This window comes from Phalangium opilio, unplaced genomic scaffold (assembly GCF_054372755.1).
Source record: "Phalangium opilio isolate 3A_F unplaced genomic scaffold, DU_Popi_V2 ptg000041l_1, whole genome shotgun sequence".
In the NCBI taxonomy this organism is placed as follows: Eukaryota; Metazoa; Arthropoda; class Arachnida; order Opiliones; family Phalangiidae; genus Phalangium; species Phalangium opilio.
The window spans coordinates 3632916-3652514 of record NW_028324165.1 but is presented as its reverse complement, the minus strand read 5'-3'; the positions used below and the strand labels follow the sequence as shown (position 1 = coordinate 3652514).

At 36.2% G+C, this 19599-nt stretch overlaps 3 protein-coding genes and 1 long non-coding RNA gene across 8 annotated transcripts; all 4 read left to right on the top strand.

Moving 5' to 3' along the window:
- Window positions 1-773: 773 nt before the first annotated feature.
- Window positions 774-4499, top strand: LOC149679415 (uncharacterized). Of its 3 annotated transcripts, none has more exons than XM_089835142.1 (4): window positions 774-890; window positions 1103-3602; window positions 3674-3826; window positions 3894-4499. In XM_089835142.1, exons 2-4 carry the CDS (start codon window positions 1148-1150, stop codon window positions 4361-4363), a joined length of 3078 nt encoding a protein of 1025 aa, XP_089691268.1. In that variant the 5' UTR covers window positions 774-890; window positions 1103-1147; the 3' UTR covers window positions 4364-4499. The 3 variants fall into 3 exon arrangements, with proteins under 3 accessions (XP_089691268.1, XP_089691270.1, XP_089691269.1); XM_089835144.1 differs by lacking the exon at window positions 774-890 and having other exon boundaries at window positions 1131-2360; window positions 2586-3602; XM_089835143.1 differs by lacking the exon at window positions 774-890 and having other exon boundaries at window positions 1131-2360; window positions 2433-3602.
- Window positions 4500-4646: 147 nt separating this feature from the next.
- Window positions 4647-13964, top strand: LOC149679414 (uncharacterized). 2 transcript variants are annotated; one of them, XM_089835157.1, is made up of 7 exons: window positions 4647-6277; window positions 6385-6450; window positions 6780-6861; window positions 6931-7035; window positions 7392-7523; window positions 7610-8474; window positions 12157-13964. In XM_089835157.1, exons 2-7 carry the CDS (start codon window positions 6404-6406, stop codon window positions 12927-12929), a joined length of 2004 nt encoding a protein of 667 aa, XP_089691283.1. In that variant the 5' UTR covers window positions 4647-6277; window positions 6385-6403; the 3' UTR covers window positions 12930-13964. The 2 variants fall into 2 exon arrangements, with proteins under 2 accessions (XP_089691283.1, XP_089691282.1); XM_089835156.1 differs by having other exon boundaries at window positions 4647-6450.
- Window positions 13965-14317: 353 nt separating this feature from the next.
- LOC149679413 (uncharacterized) lies at window positions 14318-15091 on the top strand. Its single transcript, XR_016365767.1, has 2 exons — window positions 14318-14500; window positions 14582-15091. It is a non-coding gene; the product is annotated as an uncharacterized LOC149679413 (long non-coding RNA).
- A 2666-nt stretch (window positions 15092-17757) lies between these two features.
- Window positions 17758-19111, top strand: LOC149679412 (uncharacterized). 2 transcript variants are annotated; one of them, XM_089835207.1, is made up of 3 exons: window positions 17758-17876; window positions 17994-18093; window positions 18197-19111. In XM_089835207.1, the coding sequence occupies exons 2-3, from the start codon at window positions 18076-18078 to the stop codon at window positions 18578-18580; spliced, it is 402 nt and encodes a 133-aa protein (XP_089691333.1). In that variant the 5' UTR covers window positions 17758-17876; window positions 17994-18075; the 3' UTR covers window positions 18581-19111. The 2 variants fall into 2 exon arrangements, with proteins under 2 accessions (XP_089691333.1, XP_089691332.1); XM_089835206.1 differs by lacking the exon at window positions 17758-17876 and having other exon boundaries at window positions 17915-18093.
- Window positions 19112-19599: the final 488 nt, after the last annotated feature.

Here is a 19599-nt window from a genome sequence, read left to right as displayed (position 1 = left end):
GAAACAGTAGTGGAGGATGCCAATGTATAATCTTCATTATAAGTTAATACTACTACATTTTTAACAATTTAAATATTTTACTTAAAACTCTGATTTTATTATAAGTGAATTTTAATTGTTTTAGTTTGTAACTTCGACCCATTTCATTTATTGAAACAAAGTTAGTTGTACAAGCATTTAATATTCGAACGAATATTAAGGTTCATAAAATCTATTTAAAGAATATCAATTTTCAGGTGGTAATTCGATTGAAGTAAGTGCCTAACCTTATCATATTGTGAAAAATATTGTCATTTTATTTGGAAAATCATACTCATCTATCTCTTTCCTTTGAAATATTAACAAATGAATAGTTTTTGAGCGGTGCATGACTGTATTAGAGATTTAGTATATGAATAGACCATTCCATTGTTTACTTGAAGAGAAACCAACACACAGGTGGGAAGTCTACTTTCAGCGTACTTCCCTCGCGCCAAGAAGCAAAGCTTGAAAGCAACGTCCCGCCTACTAGTGTTGCCTTTAATGCGAGCAGCTTGCTTCGTTGAGCGCGTGATCGAGTGGGCTATAGCCCGGTACTTTTTACCTCTCCGTGTGACGTAGTCCAGGAGACGTTCTGTAACGGCCGTGTCTGTGTGTCTGTCTGTCCGTTGTTACACCCACGTGACTCAACTCATCCAGCGTCTATTCACACGATCATAGCCGCCTTTATTATTAAAGCCCGTGCTTGGTCGGATTTTTTTTAAAAAAACTGGCAATTTAAGGACGCGAATATTGACCGTTTGGTGGCGTGTTTTGGACTAGGGGTGGTGACGTATGTGCGTTGGAGGCGTCTGCTACGAGGCTTACAGTCTCCTAAATTATTTATTTACAATGAACATTTCATTTAACAGGTAAGAACTGATTTCAAATGAAAAATAATTTTTAGCTTATTGTTTCGTAACTAGGTATTGTTATTGTTTTGTAACTAGTTTCAAGTACATGTACACTGTGCACCATACTTTATTTAGGGTGTTCTATTTTGAACTACATATTGATGTTGTATAATTAAGACTTAGCTTAGGCTTTTTGGTGTTTTTTCCTTAAACTATTTTTATTTTTTCAGTTAAATTGGTATTTTCATGGTTCATGAAACTCTAAAATTATTAAAATGGTCTACTGTATGGTTCCAAGATGCAAAAATAATGATTGGCACAAGAAAGGGGTTGATAAACGAAGTTTTCACAGGATTCCAAATAAAGAAAATAGAACTAAATGGCTTTGTGCAATATTCGGGGAGAAGTACGAAGATCAAAGGGAATACATGGATAATATTAAAAATCCTGGCGCAAGAGTTTGTAGTGATCACTTTAATCAAGCTGATTACAGCATTTCAAGTTCCAGAAAGTCATTATTGGCATTCGCTATTCCTTCAATATTTGCTGAAGACAAATTAAACAAGGCTTTAGTTGATAAAGGTAGTCACGTAAGCCGAGGAGATTATGCAACAAAAAGAACGCCTTTGTCTAGTACAATGCTCAATGGAACTTCTAATGATACAAGGAATCCTTATTCATCTCCTCCCAGGAAAAAAAGGTTACCTCAAAAAGTACAAAATGTAAATGAAGCTTGTCAAGAAACCTCAAACTTAGTAGCGATGGTTGATGTAAATGAAGCTAGTCAAGAAACCTCAAACTTAGTAGCGACGGTTGATGTAAATGAAGATAGTCATGAAATCTCATATTTATCAGCTTTAATAGATGCAAGTTTAGTGAACGAAAAGACCAACTGTGATATCAGTAATCAGTATTTTACTCCTAGAAAAGAAACGATAACACAAGCGCCAATCCTTAATAGAAGAAAACAAGCTTCCAGGCTTAGAAGATTATTATTTGAAAATACAAGCACTGAGGCTGAAACTCAATTTATCACGAGCAATTCTATAGGCCCTAAATGTATGGTAGATGAGGCTATACAAGTGTCTGTTCCAATTACGAGTAGGAGACGCAGCAGAACAACAACTAGAAAACAGTCCAGGGTTATTTCCAATTTGAAAAATAAAATTGATAAGCTGAATAAGAAGTTTTCACGACTTGTAAAAGAGAATAAAGAAATGAAAAATGAGAAGAAAGAAGGTGTAAATGTCCAGTTTCGTAAAGTTGTTGAAGGTAGTACATCTGATTTACAAGCTGCATTTCTGTTGGAGCAAATATTATCATATCAGAAAAAGAAAATGCCATACCATGAATCGACTCTCAAAATCTGCTGTATATTATTCAGAAAATCCTCAAGCGCTTACAATTTCATAAGGGAGTTAGGAATTCTGAGACTACCTCACAGAATTACGTTAGCCAGATACGTTGGGCATTCTTCTGGTGAAGAAGGTATTAATAAACTTGTAAAACTAAGATTGAAAGAAGAGTTTGATAAAGTAAAAAATGACCATGAAAAATTAGGCTCACTTGTAATGGATGAAATGTCCATTAAGCCAAAGCTTTTGTATGATCGCAACATGGACACATTTTTTGGTCAAACCAGTTCTGCTTCCTTAAATGGAATAAATGATACTCTAGCCACACATCTCTTGTGTTTTGTCTTTCATGGAATAGGAGCGAATATCCGCATACCAGTTGCATTGTATTTTACAAGAAATACTGATGGTATAACATTGCACAAATATTGCATGGAGGTATTGAAGATTGTAGAAGAAAGTGGCTTTGTCGTTGTACGGTTTGTGTCCGATAATGCAAAAGTCAACACCATGGCTTACAAAATATTTGGAAATGGAATTTTAACTCACGTCATCCCACATCCATTGGACCCAAAACGGAAATTATTTTTTGCATTTGACCAGAGTCATCTAATCAAAAATCTGAGGTCGCTGTTCCTGTCACGAGACATGGTACTTATTGGATTAAACATCTCGGCAGACTTCATAAAGAAGCTTTACAATATGCAAAAGGAAAATTTGGTTAAAGCTGTTCGTTTCCTTACAAGGAAAGTGGTATTTCCAAACAACCTAGAAAAAATGAACGTGTTACGGGCTGTGCAATTATTCTCGAAACCCCTAACTTCGGCTCTAAAAACACTTTTACACCTGGGTCTCGTGGATGAACGTGAGAGAGAGAACTTGGAAGCAACGATTTTCTTTATGGAAACTATAAGAAAATGGTACGAGATCCATGACATAGCAAATAAAACCCACGCCATTCATTCTCGCAATGAAAATAAAATACCATTCTCAGAATTGGATGACGAGCGACTCGAGTGGCTTCAGGAAGAATTTCTACCGTTTTTAGCGATAATTCAAGATAATGCTACTCATAAAATGGAACGTTTGTCAGACGAAACTTACGAAGCAATACAAATAACAACAAAATCTACAGTTGCCTTAATCAAATATCTTCTCGAAGGAGGATTTCACTATGTACTAACTCGAAAGCTATCAAGTGATATAGTAGAAATGACATTTAGCCATATCCGTCAATCAGGAGGCCGAAATGATCAAATGGACGTAAGGGCTGCTACATTATCCATTGAGAGAACTCTCAAAATTGGAATTATAAAGTCATCCGGACACTCCAATGTAGGACAGAACAAATGCCTGAAAGAAACACTGCAATCCCGTAAGCATACTTCAAACCACTTTCACCAGAAATTGATTCGTAGTATTAAATCATATTTATCAAACTTTCAGAAATATTGTGCAGCAACACAAAATCTTTCCGAAATCGTTTGGAAACATCTAATATCACTAATCCTAATAACGCAACAACTTCCAGTTCGCAACCAGTTTTATCATGGGGTTTGCAAAATTTACTCAATCAAATGGATCTTGTAACTCCAAACGGTAATATTTTGATAAAACTTAGAAGAGATAACTGATCGTAATGTTAAGTTCATTTCTTATTGTTTAGATCACTGCATGATTTCTATCAGAAGTTGTTCAGTTGCTTTAATAGGCGGTTATATAGTTCGTGTGGCGGAAGAAAATACAAATTGCCCTGGATGCTTAGAAAAACTTATCCAGCCACAGTCCGGAACTCCACTACTTTATTTAATTAAAGCTAATGATAATGGCGGTCTTAAATATCCAAGTCGGCTACTAATACGTTTACTTGTAATTGTGTTAGATTTTGTCCAATCGTCAATCACATTTTTCCCTCGACAGAATGTTTTAGCTAAATATGTTGAAATCATATTGCCCCATTTCCAAAAGCCGTTAAAATGTGATAGAAATTGCGTGAATTTAGATCTTCCTAAATTACTTTTAGAGAAATATTTAAGACCATTGCTAAATAATTACGCTAAAGATGTTTCTGATCGGATGGAGAAAGTTAGGAAATATAAGGCCAAGCCATTGTCTAGAAAAATTTTAAAGGTTTAGTTCCTAAAATTTCGTGATATTCAATTTGAATACTGTTCCTATTTAAAGTGCCTTTAAGTATTGTTACTATTTTACGTAAAAGTTTACGTAAAAGAATAAAACTAATTTTATAATAAAGATTTGATTTAAAAACGTTCGTTGCCGCCTCTAATCTTATTATATCCTATTTTAAATTAAATAAGATATTATAAAGAAGTTATAAATAACTAAATAATAATATGTATTTTATTTTGTTTTGATATTTGAAAAACTTGCATTTCGAACTTTATGGAGACCTCCCTACTTGAACCTTTATTAAGCACCCCCTCGAGTTGTAGTCCATAAAACGCCATCCAACGGCGTACGAAAGAACTAAAGTTCGGCTAGGAGTAAGTAAAATATCCCCCTCTCTCTGGGGACCAAGCACGGGCTTTAATAATAAAGGCGGCTATGACACGATCCAACTACTTGATTCAACTCGAGTTGACCCGTCAAGCTGAGGCAAAAAGTTGGATCGTCTGAAAGAGCCTTAAATATACTTCAAACTAACTTTATACCAAGTTTCATGCTTTCTTGAAAAAGTGCATGATTATTTCAGCTATCCTCCAGACTATTTTTAGTACAGCGAGTTGCACATCCTATAGACCTTCGAATGTTTATCACGCCCACCCCTCGCTTTTGAAAATTGTTATAGATAGTTTTTGCGGTCCAAGTCTGGCAGAATCTCCGATATTTTCTCGACATGATACTGCTACTTCTAGAGAACCACAGTTCACTCCACAGCAGTGACAGTAGTCTTCAGCACACTTCCTCTTGTTCAAAACCAGTTTATTAATTGCTCGGACTAGTTTTAAAATTTAAGAAGTGAGGGTTACCAGTTTATTAATTAAGAACAAAGGTGGGGGGCCAGTCCGGAAACCAGTTTATTATCTCGGACACTAGGGGGGGGTCACTGGTACCAAGCAGCGTGGGAAGTAAGGCGGTGGCATAGGGCAAATGACCAGTTTAAAAATGGTCAGGACCAGTTTAAAAATTGCCAGGACCAGTTTAAAAAATGCCAGGACCAGTTTAAAAAATGCCAGGACCAGTTTAAAAATTGTCAGGACCAGTTTAAAAATTGTCAGGACCAGTTTAAAAATTGCCAGGACCAGTTTAAAAATTGCCAGGACCAGTTTAAAAATTGCCAGGACCAGTTTAAAAATTGCCAGGACCAGTTTAAAAATTGCTAGGACCAGTTTAAAAATTGCCAGGACCAGTTTAAAAATTGCCAGGACCAGTTTAAAAATTGCCAGGACCAGTTTAAAAATTGCCAGGACCAGTTTAAAAAATGCCAGGACCAGTTTAAAAATTTCCAGGACCAGTTTAAAAATTGCCAGGACCAGTTTAAAAAATGCCAGGACCCGTTTAAAAACTAAATCGGAGGGGGGTCAGTGGTGTACTTGACCACTAATAAAATTCATGTGTAACTGGGTAACCAGAGTCCAGATATTATCTCAACTATTTCAATTATCCACTTCTTTAATTTAGCAGACGACGCGTTCTGGTCAATGGTCATGGATCAGTTTATTTATTCCAGACCAGGGGGGGGGGTGGCTGGCCCAGTGTCCAGTTTTAAAAAATCCTTCTGTACTCCCAAGGACTAGTTTAAAAAAATCCTTATTTCCCAGACTGATTGACGGCGGTTAGGAAAAGCTGTCTGCTAGACGTTCCCTTTTTTTTGGCGTTTGTACTTTGTAGTGATAAGTGAATTCCTTTGTTACGGTAACGGTTCCTCCTTTAAAGGCTTTAATGTATTTTTATTGATTATTAAAAAGAGTATCTATATACAAGAAAAGCTCTTAATAAAAGTTGAAGCTTTTTCTCTTTTTTAACCCCAAAAACAGAACGGTGTGAGTAACTGTGAAACCAAAACAACGTTAATATAAGCCTTGCCTGGTAAGAATGTATATTAAACTGAGGGAAACACCCTTGGTAACACTAGATCTTTGTTTATGGCCATACTTTTTATTATTATTAAAATGTTACGTATATTATCTTAACAGGGAAACTGTACAAAAAGTGATGGAATTTGTTAAAGAATGCCGTGTTGTGGTGGAACGTTTAAACTGGTAAGTGATGAATATAATGCAACTTGGATCGTGTCAACAAGGCATAACGGATCCAAACCTATTGAAACTATTATGCCTTGAAAAGAAATAGATCTTTCTTGCTGTTTAAAAAATAAAAAATGCTAGCAGAGTAAATAATTTATACGAAGCTAGTTGTAGTTGTATTCAGAAAATGTGCTTGAGAAAATCCCTAGTCTTGAACAAAAGTGTCACAATTTAAGCATCGCTATGTTTTTCTTAGCTTTTTATAGCGAAAGCTGCAATTTATGGGGAAACTTAACTTGTCCGTTTTTGATTTACCTTCAGTTTGAAAAATTATTTTATCTTAGGGAAGATTTACAATCTCACCAACTCTCGTTACAAAATTCCGAAATGAGTTTAGTAAATCTTCAAAGATTGGCGATTAAAGAGGTATTTGCGCAATTATTGGAATATTGCACGTTTAAGACAAACTGAAGAAGACGAAACCTTTGTTTTTAGGAAATGGACCACGAGGAAGAATGTAACTATGATCACTTGAGCAAAGATGATCTAATCAATGAAGTAAAAGCTAGAGATGATCGAATTAAGAAACTGGAAGAAAAGGTATTTTTCAAAGCATAGGAATTTTTTTGGCAGTGTGAAATAAAGCACAGAGATATGAGAAAATTTTAATGGACAGTTGTTGAATGAGGTGTCCCTTAAAATAGAACCAAACTCTATGAGTGGGTTAATTAATTAAGGTTATTGGTGAAAACACCTATCAGGATTGGCACAAAGCTAAGGGGATTGGCAACACGTCCTTCGTTTCTTTATTAACAAAGAAACCCGACGAGGGCCTTTGTTGCTGATCCCCTTCTTGCGTGTCATTATCTTCCGCTTTTTCTCGCTTGCCCCTTTAAAATACGTTTAGCCAAAGAAAGTCCGAAGATGGTTTTGTAATGGAATCTCATTTTGTTTAGTGTAATGTTTTAATTTCAAAAATGGCAAAAGAGAGAGTGAAAACATCATTAACGATAAATAAGCAAATAGACGAAATTGAAAGACTCAATAGGGTCATTAAAGACTTGGAAAGGAGAATCAAAGACCTGATGGTATGCAACATTCTTCACTTTCATACTCGATTGGAAAGAGAATTACTTTAAGAATGAAAGTTATTGTTAATTGTTTAAAAAAATAGGAGAAAAGTGGAATACTTCAATTTCCTAACGATGAATTAGTGAAAACTGAACCCGTTGAAAATGATTCTGGAATTAATGGCCATGAGTTAACCCTTCCAGTTGTGATGCACAATGTCCAAGGCAACCTGTGTAAAGAAAATATTAGTCAAGAATCACCTGTTTCTGAGGTTGGCAATACAAACACCGAAACTACCTTGAAAAATACTGAAAATATGGGGTTTATAACGCGAAATTCGAATCCGTGTGTCCCTAAACTAAACTACAGTGACAGTTTGCCTCTATGTGCGCATTCACCTAAAATTAAGGTTGAAAACCCATTCGAAATGTCCCCTGACACGAACACTGAAAGCGATTCGCCACGAGAACCTCTTGATAACAATAGTACCATTAACGATTCTTATCGTAAATCGCCAAGTGTCTCGACAGAGGGGGACACTGAGGATAATTCAACTCGATCGAACAAATTTCGTGTTCCTGAATTGAATGTTGAATCCGAAAAACATTTGGATCTTTCTCTTGATGCAAATGTCGAAAGCGATTCACTAGAATTAGACGTAGAAAACGAACTTGATGAAAACCAATCCGAAATCGCCGTGACAGATGCAAAGAAAAGTGATAGACAAAATCAAAGTGATATATTGTTTGTCGATCCGAGTTCATTGAGTGTGCCAGTGTTTGTTCCTGAAGTAGAACGCAACCCAATTGAACTATCAGAATTGAACCCCGTCTCTATGGAAAGCGATTTACCCGAAGTTCCAATTGCAGTTCATCATGATAGTTCGGTGTCCAACACGGAGACATTACAAGATGTCGCTCCAAAGAATCCAGAAGGTAAAACCTCATCGCCTCGTTCGGAAATTGCAGGTAAGTCATTTCATTCTTTAATAGTCTTGAGTACCTAGATTGAGATATCATATTTCTAAACCACTATTTCCGCCTTCTCGGTGTAAAGTCTAGTCGCGTATTTCATTTAACTGCTCGTAATACAATCCGAATGTAGTTTTTCGCCCTCCGAGAAACGCGAATGATGGAAACACGGCTTCCCTGCTTTTGGACGTAATTCCGCTTTAAACTTAGATGAAAACTAATCTTGGGTCGAAAGCCCCCTAAGCGATGCTTATTTTCAATCGTTGTGGTTGTAAATACTTAATAACAGTGGCATGACGCCATATAGTTGCGCACTTTAGTGTAGTTATACTGCTTATATTATTGAAGCATACGCTGATTCACGTGATCAAAGCCTTTACTTTTCTTCGACATTGCTTCTTCGTACAACTTGGCATTCTGTTCTTTTCAAGTGCGTCTACACAATTCTACGTATTTGCCTTTTTTTGCAAACTTTATGTGATGAGTACATCGTTCTAATCGTTCTAATTCTACCGTGAAATGTTTTTCTTCATCCAGGCTAAATTAATTCAGTATCAAACTTAGTAAGGATGAAATTTGTAACGCCCCATTAAAACGAGAACCAGAAAACCCCCTAAAATGAGATTAGTGTTCCTTTGGAAGCACGCAAGAAATTAATTTGGTGAAAATCAATGCATTTACAAATTACACTAAGAAACTTCACATTTCTAGCCGCCATTTTTTCAAGATTTCCGCGGATTAAAACCAATTTCTTTAACGTCCCTGCAACATTTATTCGGGGACGGTTAGGCCGGGGCATTGAGTATCAATCAGGTACGACTTTTACTTAACAACACCAGGGTGCCTATTCTGTAAGCTTCGAAAGAGAGTTGTCGATCGACATCTCTCTCGGTCTCGAAAATCACAAAAATGGTATTCTGTCAGAAGTTGTCGAACTAGATATCGACAGGGTTTCGTTTCGAGTAACCCCTCTTACACGAGTTTTAATCTGAGAGTGAATAGCTGCCCTTCTACATTTATCTCGCTTTGAGTTAAATAATCTGGCTAGGGAAATTATTTGGTGAGTTTTACGAAGACAACGTTCTATCAGAAGTAGAAGAAGATGTAGTTGTACTCAGGGTGCCTTTTGCTAGGCAGAGAAACAAGTGAAAACTATATGTCACAACAGAGAGTGGGTGCCAGAACGAAAGAAAATGGTAGCTTGTCTGCACGCAGCATCAGTAATTAGCATTTGATTCTCCGAACATCCGTGTAATTTGAAACTACGTCCTTTCGAGCCTAGGTTTCTCAATTCAATTTATGTTCATCCCCTTTTTACCTCTCCGTTTGGCGATGTCGTCACGGAGAGGTATTACACTGGACGTGTCTGTCACCGCGTTCACGCTGTTGCGGGTTTTCTTATTATTTATTTTGAATCAATCGCCTTATATACCCTAAATTTCCAAAAAATTGTTAAAGAGGCATACCCTTGAATTCAAACGTCAACAATAGCTATGTTTAAAATGATTTTAGGAATAATGTTTTTAGAATGACAAAACTAATACTAAGCTAAATTACTGACGATAAAAATAATCAATATAAATTATATTTAATTAAGAACAACGTCTCGACTCGTAGAGTTCTATTTTGGTTTCCCAACTTGTTGTTTTTAAGGTCGTTTACTCATACTTTAAAAAAACAATGAGTTTTCGTAGTGCGCTTGAATGTTACTGTATTTTTGATACTATATTGTAAATGACGTGTGTGTCGTTGTTATATTTCATTAAGAAATTTCTGTGGGGAAATTCAGGAAGAAACGGTCAACTCGGATCAAATATTCTGATGAATATAAAAGGGGTCCACAACGTCATATTAAGAAGGGTAACGAAGAAAAACGCTTCGTATGTGATCGGTGTGACTATGCAAGTACGTGGAAGAATAATTTGATCAAACACCAACGCATTCACAGTGGCGAAAAACCCTTCAAATGTGATCAGTGTGACTATGCAAGTACGCAGAAGAGTTCATTGATCAGACATGAACTTATTCACAGAGGTGAAAAACCCTTCAAATGTGATCAGTGTGACTATGCAAGTACGTGGAAGAATAATTTTATCAGACATCAATTTGTTCACCCGCAGAATTTAATTAGTGCGAATATGCTAGTAATCGTTTGAGTAATTTGATGATACAATGGTGAAAAACGCCTCAAGTGTGATCGGTGGGACTATATATATGCAGACAGAAGTGTCATTTGATAGTACTTAAACTTAGAAGTCACATGAATGAATAGATGGATTTACATTTTAAGTGTGTAGGACAATAACCATATTTCATCGGCTTGCGTTATGAATGGGCCGACACTGTGTATGTAACAGTCCATTAAATTTCTCCATTAGAAATTGTATTAACGGAAGCGCCGGAAGACTCTTGGTGCACTACACCCAGTTGTAACGCCACCATTTTCAGAAGTAATTTTATATTAAATGTAATAAAATTCACAAAGACGATGCTAAAATAAGCCTTAATAAATTTTGGATACGTTTTTCGAATTGTTCCAAACTTGTTTCCAAACCTTTGAGCTTTTCTTCTTTCGAGCGATTTCCATTTCCGTTATCAGTCCCCTCGGAGCTTTCATTACCACTTAAATTGTCTAAAGTTTCTTCAGGTTTTGACGTAGTACTTGCTAAATGTCATGGATCGTCATTTGCGTCTTTAATTACTTTAACTTCGTCATCAGCTCAGGTACTGGATGGTTTCAACAGAGACAGGAAAATTGTCGCTAACCCTGACTTTACCGTTGAAATCAAGCTTGTTGTGTTTTCAGTATTTATTAGGTGTATTCACGTATAGAGGTTTAATTGCAGAATTTTACTGTTTGTTCATATTGTCGCGTATATTTTATCATGCGTTCATTGGGATACGTTTGCATTCCGTATATTGTCTTAGGACCGTTTCAGTGATCAAATTTTAATCTAAATATAGTTTCGAAAGTTGTTTCTTTGTTCATGTTTATTTTTTCCGAATTTGACCGAGCTGCCTGGTTTATATCGGTAACACTATTGGGAAGTTTTAAAACTGGTTTGATTGAGTTCTTCGGTAAGAACATACTATTCTGGATCCGTAACATCTGAGCTTAATGATTAACCACTATTAAAGCATCGTTACATAGTATTTGAAAACTTAAAAAAAAAAAAAATAGAAACAACTCTAACTTTTTAAGCGAGTTATCGCAAGTGATAACTTTCGTCTAAAGGGTTTATGCCAACCTCGTGCCGTCTATGAGAGCGCGATATCTAAATAGGTGATTAGTCGTAGGTGTCATCAAACCTTGAACGAAAAGCGGCGGATGTTTCGCGAATTCCCCTCGTGCTAATAAAAAACAAGGTGGTTAAGTTAAAATTTTACCGTCTTTCTTTATAAAGCAAACGATAACTTATGGACCAGTTTAACCCTTTCGATAAGTTACCACTCTCTCTGGTTTCGAGCCAAGGTTTCTCCTCACCATTTAAGTTAATCTTCATCCCCTTTTTGTTGATATGCTCGTTTACTCATCAGCACTGTTTCTTTTCTTTAACACTGAGTTTTCGAGGCCTCAGCATTACGTTTTTTTTTTAAAGTTCGCTTGAATGTTACTGTATTTTTGATACTAAATTATAAGTTATGTCGTTTTTATATTTCTTTTATATATATTATATAGGTAAATTCAAGAAGAAACTTCGGTTAAAGTGTTCTACTGAATATGAAAGGGATCTGCAACGTCACGTTAGAAAGGGTAACGAAGAAAAACACAAATGTGATCAGTGTGACTATGCACACAAGTATAAGAGAAATTTGATCAGACATCAACTCGTTCACAGTGGTGAAAAACCCTTCAGATGTAATCAGTGTGACTTTGCAAGCACGCGGAAGGGTAATTGGATCGTGCATCAACGCATTCATAGCGGCGAAAAACCCTTCAAATGTACTCGCTGTGACTATAAATGTACACAGAAGATTAGTTTGATCGCACATCAACGCAATCACAGTGGTGAAAAACCCTTCAAATGTGATCGGTGTGACTATGCAAGTACGTGGAAGATTTCATTAATCAGACATCAACGCATTCACAGAGGTGAAAAACCCTTCGTATGTGATCAGTGTGACTATGCAAGCACGCAGAAGAATAATTTGATCAAACATCAACGCATTCACAGAGGTGAAAAACCCTTCGTATGTGATCAGTGTGACTATGCAAGTACGTGTAAGAATAATTTGATCGTACATCAACGCGTTCACAGTGGTGAAAAACCCTTCGTATGTGATCAGTGTGACTATGCAAGTACGTGGAAGAATGCTTTGATCAATCATCAACGCATTCACAGTGGTGAAAAACTCTTCAAATGTGATCAGTGTGACTATGCAAGCACGCAGAAGAATAATTTTATCAGACATCAATTTATTCACAGTGGTGAAAAACCCCACAGAATTTAATTAGCGCGAATATGCTAGTAATCGTTTGAGTAATTTGATGATACAATGGTGAAAAACGCCTCAAGTGTGATCGGTGGGACTATATATATGCAGACAGAAGTGTCATTTGATAGTACTTAAACTTAGAAGTCACATGAATGGATGGATTTACATTTTAAATGTGTAGGACAATAACCATATTTCATCGGCTTGTTTAATGAATGGGCCGACACTGTGTATGTAACAATCCATTAAATTTCTCCATTAGAAATTGTATTAACGGAAGCGCCGCTCATTTTCTGAGACAAGACTCTTGGTGCACTATACCCAGTTGTAACACCACCATTTTCAGAACTAATTTTATATTAAATGTAATAAAATTCACATAGTCGATGCTAAAATAAGCCATAATAAATTTTGGATACGTTTTTCGAATTGTTCCAAACTTGTTTCCATACGTTTGAGGTTTTTTCTTTCGAGCAATTTCCATTTCCGTTATCAGTCCCCTCGGAGCTTTCATTACCCGGGCCCACTTAAATTGTCTGAAGTTTCTTCAGGTTTTGACGTAGTACTTGCTAAATGTCCTGGATCGTCATTTGCGCCTTTAATTACTTTAACTTCGTCATCAGCTCATGTACTACATGGTTTCAACCAAAGTTTCAACAGACTGAATAATTGTCGCTAACCCTGTTATTTTATCATACGTTCATTAGGATAATTTTGCATTCTGTATATTGTCTTAGGACCGTTTCAGTGATCAAATTTTAATCTAAAATATATTTTAGTATAGTTCATTTTATTTTTACCTTATATTTACTGTTTTACCCAATATGATCGAATTTCGCGCCTTTTCATGTAGTTTCGTGTTAATTGATATCTTGGTTCTCACTCAATAAAATGCCTGTTTTTAAGTTAATTTCAGGTTTTTTGTAATTAAATTTAAGTTGTAACGAGGGAGGGTAGTTTAGTTAGGTTTATTTAGTTTCTGAAACGGATTTAAATAATCTACTTTAATTGCGACGTTTATTGGAGTTTAAGCATTTTTAATTTATTTTTTTTTTTAATTAGGAGGTTTCAATGTAAATTGGGTCCATGGGTCAGCGACAAGGATGCGATTATTCAGGTTTCAGTATGTGAATAATCAGGGAAGGAAATGAGGTTTACTTGGAAGGTGACGAAAGGGGTGTGGGGGTCAAGTCACCTCCGGCGGCCACAGGGCATATTTCCTCAAACCCAGAAGCTTGGTTTACAGGAGTGCGCCACACTCCCGGCCATAGAGATACATAGAGTCACTGTTGAATTCCCGCAATTGAGGCCGATTGTTGCTGACGTCACAGCATTTATGTATTTTACGTCATATGGGGAAAAAAAGGCCATGCGACACTCTGCGGCGGCGGCGGTAACTAAAATATATTTTTTAATTTAATGCTGGAATATGATTGGTTAACTTATTTAAGTCATGCGCACCAGCGTCACGAACGAAAAATGCCGAGAGTGTAAAAAAAATACAGTTTAATTATACGGTAGGGCATTATTATTTACTTTTTTAAGTAAATTAAATTATTAATGTTCAAGATAAAAGAAAATAAATGGTAAGCAACTTTAGATTTTCTCCTTAAAGAGAGAGAGAGAAATATATAATTTATTATAAAGCAAAATCAACTCTTTTCAAGTTAGTGCTACTGCCCTTGTCAAAGGCTTAACTACTTGGTAAATTGGTAAGGTAGGTTTTTCCTTAGAGTTTCTCTATTAATTTCGTTGTAAATGTTTTTAGTGGTTTTTGTGTTGACGAAAAGTAAAATAAATCGTATCAATTCGTTTTATCAAAGCGTTGAGATGATACCATCATGCTGGGAGCCTAGTTACATCATCAACCGATGACAACATCGATAAATTAGTATCAATGAGCTACTCCAATACACCGATACCCTCAGAATTCCCATTTCAAATAGTATTAACAAAGCTGGTCTTTTTAAATATTCTTAAAGGTATTTACTTCTTGGCAACAACAATTTCGTGGTTAAAGAAAGACAATAATCTGGGATTTATAAGACGTTATTGGGAGATATTGGGTCGTGATTGCGATGTAATGTGTCTTTGTGTTAAATTTTTAAACTCTTTATTCAATCGTTTTGTACACTTTTCAACTGGATTCATTAAATCTTTTAATTAAAAAAAACGAAGTAATTGTGTCATCATTAACTAATTGTCCTCTACCGTTAATCTCACTATCGTTAGCCTTGATAAACTGGTCTTAATTTTCCAGATTGTGACATTCTTCAGAGTTTGTTCTTTTTACCAGTAGTGTTGTGTTTTCTTATTGATTTATTTACCGAAATTCTACATTTTAATAAACCTATTATAGGAATGAGTTAAGAGTATTTAGGCCTACCAAAGTTGTTTTAAGAGTATTAGTTGATTATTCTCGATGAGCACTACTCTATCAGAATATTCTTTGTGATTAAATGACTGAGTCCAAAGATTCTTGTCCGAAGCAGCATGACAGCGAGTCATTTAACATATATTATCAGAGTATTTTTATCAAAATAAGTGTTTTAATCTAGTGTTTATACAACTACTTGGTAATTGTCTGGATTGGTAAAAATTGTTAGAGTATACTAGTATAGATGATAAAGGTACTCAATATTAGTTTCTATCTAAACATTTGTGTCAAGTTTTATATTGTTCCTTTAACATTTGGCCAAATAAAATTCATCATTCAATTTATTTTATCATACTAATTTTACATATGTATGTAAGCTTTTGTGTGTGTGTCTGTTTTATTGCAAGCCGTTAAATTAACTCAGAGACTCTTATTATTCACTTTTACTATTCAGTCTACACAAGTCTCAAGTAGACTTTCTGTGCCAATGCAAAACAAGTAAATAACCACAAACAGGCTTGCCTCTGTGGTTTATGGTAGGCCTCACATAGTTATTGTTCCTAGTAAAAATTACACAAATCCAATATGAATACCACTTACTAGGTACTAAGTTCACCGCTTATATGGTAGCGAGTCATTTACAGTATAGTCGTTTCTATAAAAGTAGTAATAAGAGTAAAATATCGATACCTGTGTGACATGAAATTAGCCCTCAGACTTGTAAGAGTCGAAATAAAAAAATTATATAATTATTTTATGTATATCACCATACATTAAGAAACCTCATGCTCGCAAAGTGTAATTATTTATGATTCTACTTCACCTGTCTGTATATGTGCCAAATTCCGGCGTTTATTTAATTGAAATTTACATAAATAAATAGAAAACGCTTTTACATCTTAGTAAAACCTAACTTTCTTAACATAATTTGTCTTTTTTTATGCCTTCTCTTTTAAAAATACAGAAAATGCAACATAAATAAATAGCAAATGCTTTTATATCTTAATAAAACCTAACTTTCTTAACATAATTGGTCTATTTTTATGCCTTCTCTTTTAAAAATACAGAAAATGCAACATAAATTTACCGCCTTTTTGGAATTATTATGATTTTTAGTTTCTCCGTACGCCGCTAGGTGGCCAACGTCTTGTTTTTCCCCATAGCATATAAAATGGGTAAATAGCGTAAAATCGGCATCCAAAAAGCGCGTGTTTCTCTTCCGATAAGTGTGTCTAGGTTATTAATAGTATTCTAATTAGAGGGCTGCAAACTGAAAAAAGTCATTCCCAAAGCCTGCCAACTCCAATGGTAAAATTTTCACAAACGCCACTGCCACCCTAACGCCATTGTTATATTTTCAACTCCTCCCTAACGCCACACTAAAGTTCATTAAATTTTAGAATCCCGGCCAAAGCCAATTGTGAAGTTTCACACGAATTCCAATCCCTGCCAAAGCCGATTGACAGATTTAAAAATCTTTCCAATCCCTGCCAAAGCCGATTGACAGATTTAAAAATCTTTCCAATCCCTACCAAAGCCAATTGATAAATTAAATAATATTTCCAATCCCTGCCGAAGCCAATGTGAAATTTGACAATTTTTCCAATCCCTGCCAAAGCCAATGAGAAATCCGACAAGTTTTCTAATAATCCCTGCCAAAGCCAATGAGATATGCGACAAGTTTTTATAATCCTTGACCAAACTAATGAGATATCCGACAAGTTTTCCCATCTCTGCCAAAGCCAATCAGAGCTTCAATGAACTTTCTTATTCCAAACAAAAAAGCATTTAACCTAACCAATTTTCATTTATATTTACCCCAACGTTTCCCAGCCGGCCGTGTGGTATATTATGAACTTATATATTATGAAGGTTTTCCAACGTTATTTCACTGCATTGTTTCAATTATTTTTATTATAAACTCGAACATTGTTTATAATTGTAGTTTTCCTTTTTACGTTTAATCTAAGGCGACGGAAAAATTTATGACTATCTAACTTAAAAAGAACAAATAGTTTTAGTTTCGATTTCTCTCGCACAGCAATGAATTTGATTCTTTTTGCGGAGGGAGGCTGTACCAGCCGCGACCGTCATGTGCCGTCTGTGTGGGGTTGAACTTCATGCATCCCGCTTGCGCCAAAACAATCGCGTGGGAAATTGAAAGAGGAAAAATTGACTAACATCACTAATGCCACCCAACTCCATTTGGATACTATAAATGCCAACGCCAGCCAAAGCCACCTAAATTCAACAATAATCCAGTCCCGACCGACTCCCGTATAAGTTTTCGAAATATTTCCACTCCCTTCCGACTCCGTTCCATTTCAGAGATAATATTCCCAAAGCCACCCAAAGCCAAATTATTTATTTTACCCAACTCCGACCAAAAATGAGGGAGTCCCTTGGCTTTCTATGGAGTTGGAGTTTTCCCAAAGCCTTTGCAGTCCTCTAATTCTAATGTCTATGACTGTAGCGGACGACAGACCAATTTCTTCCCATTACTCACCCCATGAATCCCGAGCTAAGCCTAACTTCCGGCGAAAGGGAATAAGGTGGATTGGACCCCTCCTTTTCGCAATCTTATGGTAAGCTGAACAATTAGAATGTTTTATGATATCCTCATTTCTGCATGAATAGCCAACATACCTCAGTCAACTAATGTAAATATCCAGCGTGTTAGTAAGATGTTTATGTTATTTCAGCTCGCTCAGTATCTGCAGTTCAACACGTACACTGATGTAAAATTTGGAACTGAATGCAGATTTCGATCGAAAAGACATTTGGATGTTCATTGGTAAACCGGTATGCCCATAAAATAACGCATCTTTCCTTTCAAATATTTACATTCAACTCTTAAGGGAGTCCTGAAATATTGTGATTAAAGAATCACTTTTTGGTTCATTAGGGGAAGATGAAGTTTAAGTGCGAACAGTGCGGTTTCCAGACAGGAATAAGCTCAAACTTGAAGAATCATAAATTAATTCACAGTGACGAGCGTCAATTTAAATGCGATATTTGCGAATATCGTGCCCGAAGACGGGATGATTTAAAGAAACATGTCGCGACTCACAGTGAAGATCGTCCTTTCAAATGCGATATTTGTGAATTTCGTACCCAAACTAGCTGGTATTTAAAGAAACATGTCGCGACTCACAACGATGAGCGTCCTTTCAAATGCGATTTTTGCGATTACCGTACCCGAACACGCGGGTATTTAAAGACACACATCGTTACTCACAGTGACGAGCGTCCCTTTAACTGTACTATTGTGATTTCGCAGCCAAATTAAAGCAAGTACTAAGAGATCACATTGCTAGACTTCATCCATCAAAATCTGGAATTGATCAAAAAATTCCGAAAAATGTTTCGTCCAAACGGAAAAACCAATACGATCAGTCGACAAGTAAGCGGAAACGTGCTTCTACGAAAGACAATGCTAGAAAACCCAATCAGGGAAACATTGAATCGAAATTATCAGATTCTAGCGAAGTTCAGTCTGAAAGTAGATCAACTGATGTTGCAGACATTGTGCTCCCAATAAAACCCAAATCAAACAACAAACGAGGACGTTCGCAGCTAGAACGAAGTGGGTCAAATACAAACCATGATTCTCTTAATGAAATTGCTCAGTCGAAAGAATTAGAAATTCATACTGAATCAGATCCCGATGACCCCAGATATGCGAGAGAGTCTAATTGTACTCTTTCAGAATCTGTCGGTTCCAACTTCAACCAAGGGATTTCATTATTGGGCGAATTTAATACTACAAAACCAACCATAACCTCTGAAAAACTTAAGAAAGAACCAGAAATTCCAGAATCGAGTGATAATTTTAGATTAAACGATATGATTAAGCGTGTAACTGTTCCCCCCTTTATAAAGCTAAGTTTGGCCGGTCGTTTCGGGGAATTCCATTACAGGATGTTAATCAGCCCTACTTAAATGTCGGGGGATCTTGTGACAACTATAAGTCATAAAATCAGGGATTCTAAAATGTAAGCCTAAAAGCTGCCTAATCCGACTTGGAATCTTAATAACATACAACCGTCATAAAGGAATTTATTTACTGATTTCAAAATTAAGAAAACGATTCCTTTCCAATTGGAAGTCGCGAAAAACAAAACACGCGTTCCATTACTTCGCGTTTATATGCGGGGAGCGACTGTGCTCCTCAGCAATCAAAAGGAATCTCCGTTCTCTCGACCCGCGGCGTTGAAAAAAGAAACCTCGGATCGAAGGGAAGGGGGAATTGACGTCGACGGCGGAGGGCTGAACATATTCCCAACAAAAATACAAAGTTCAGCTCTC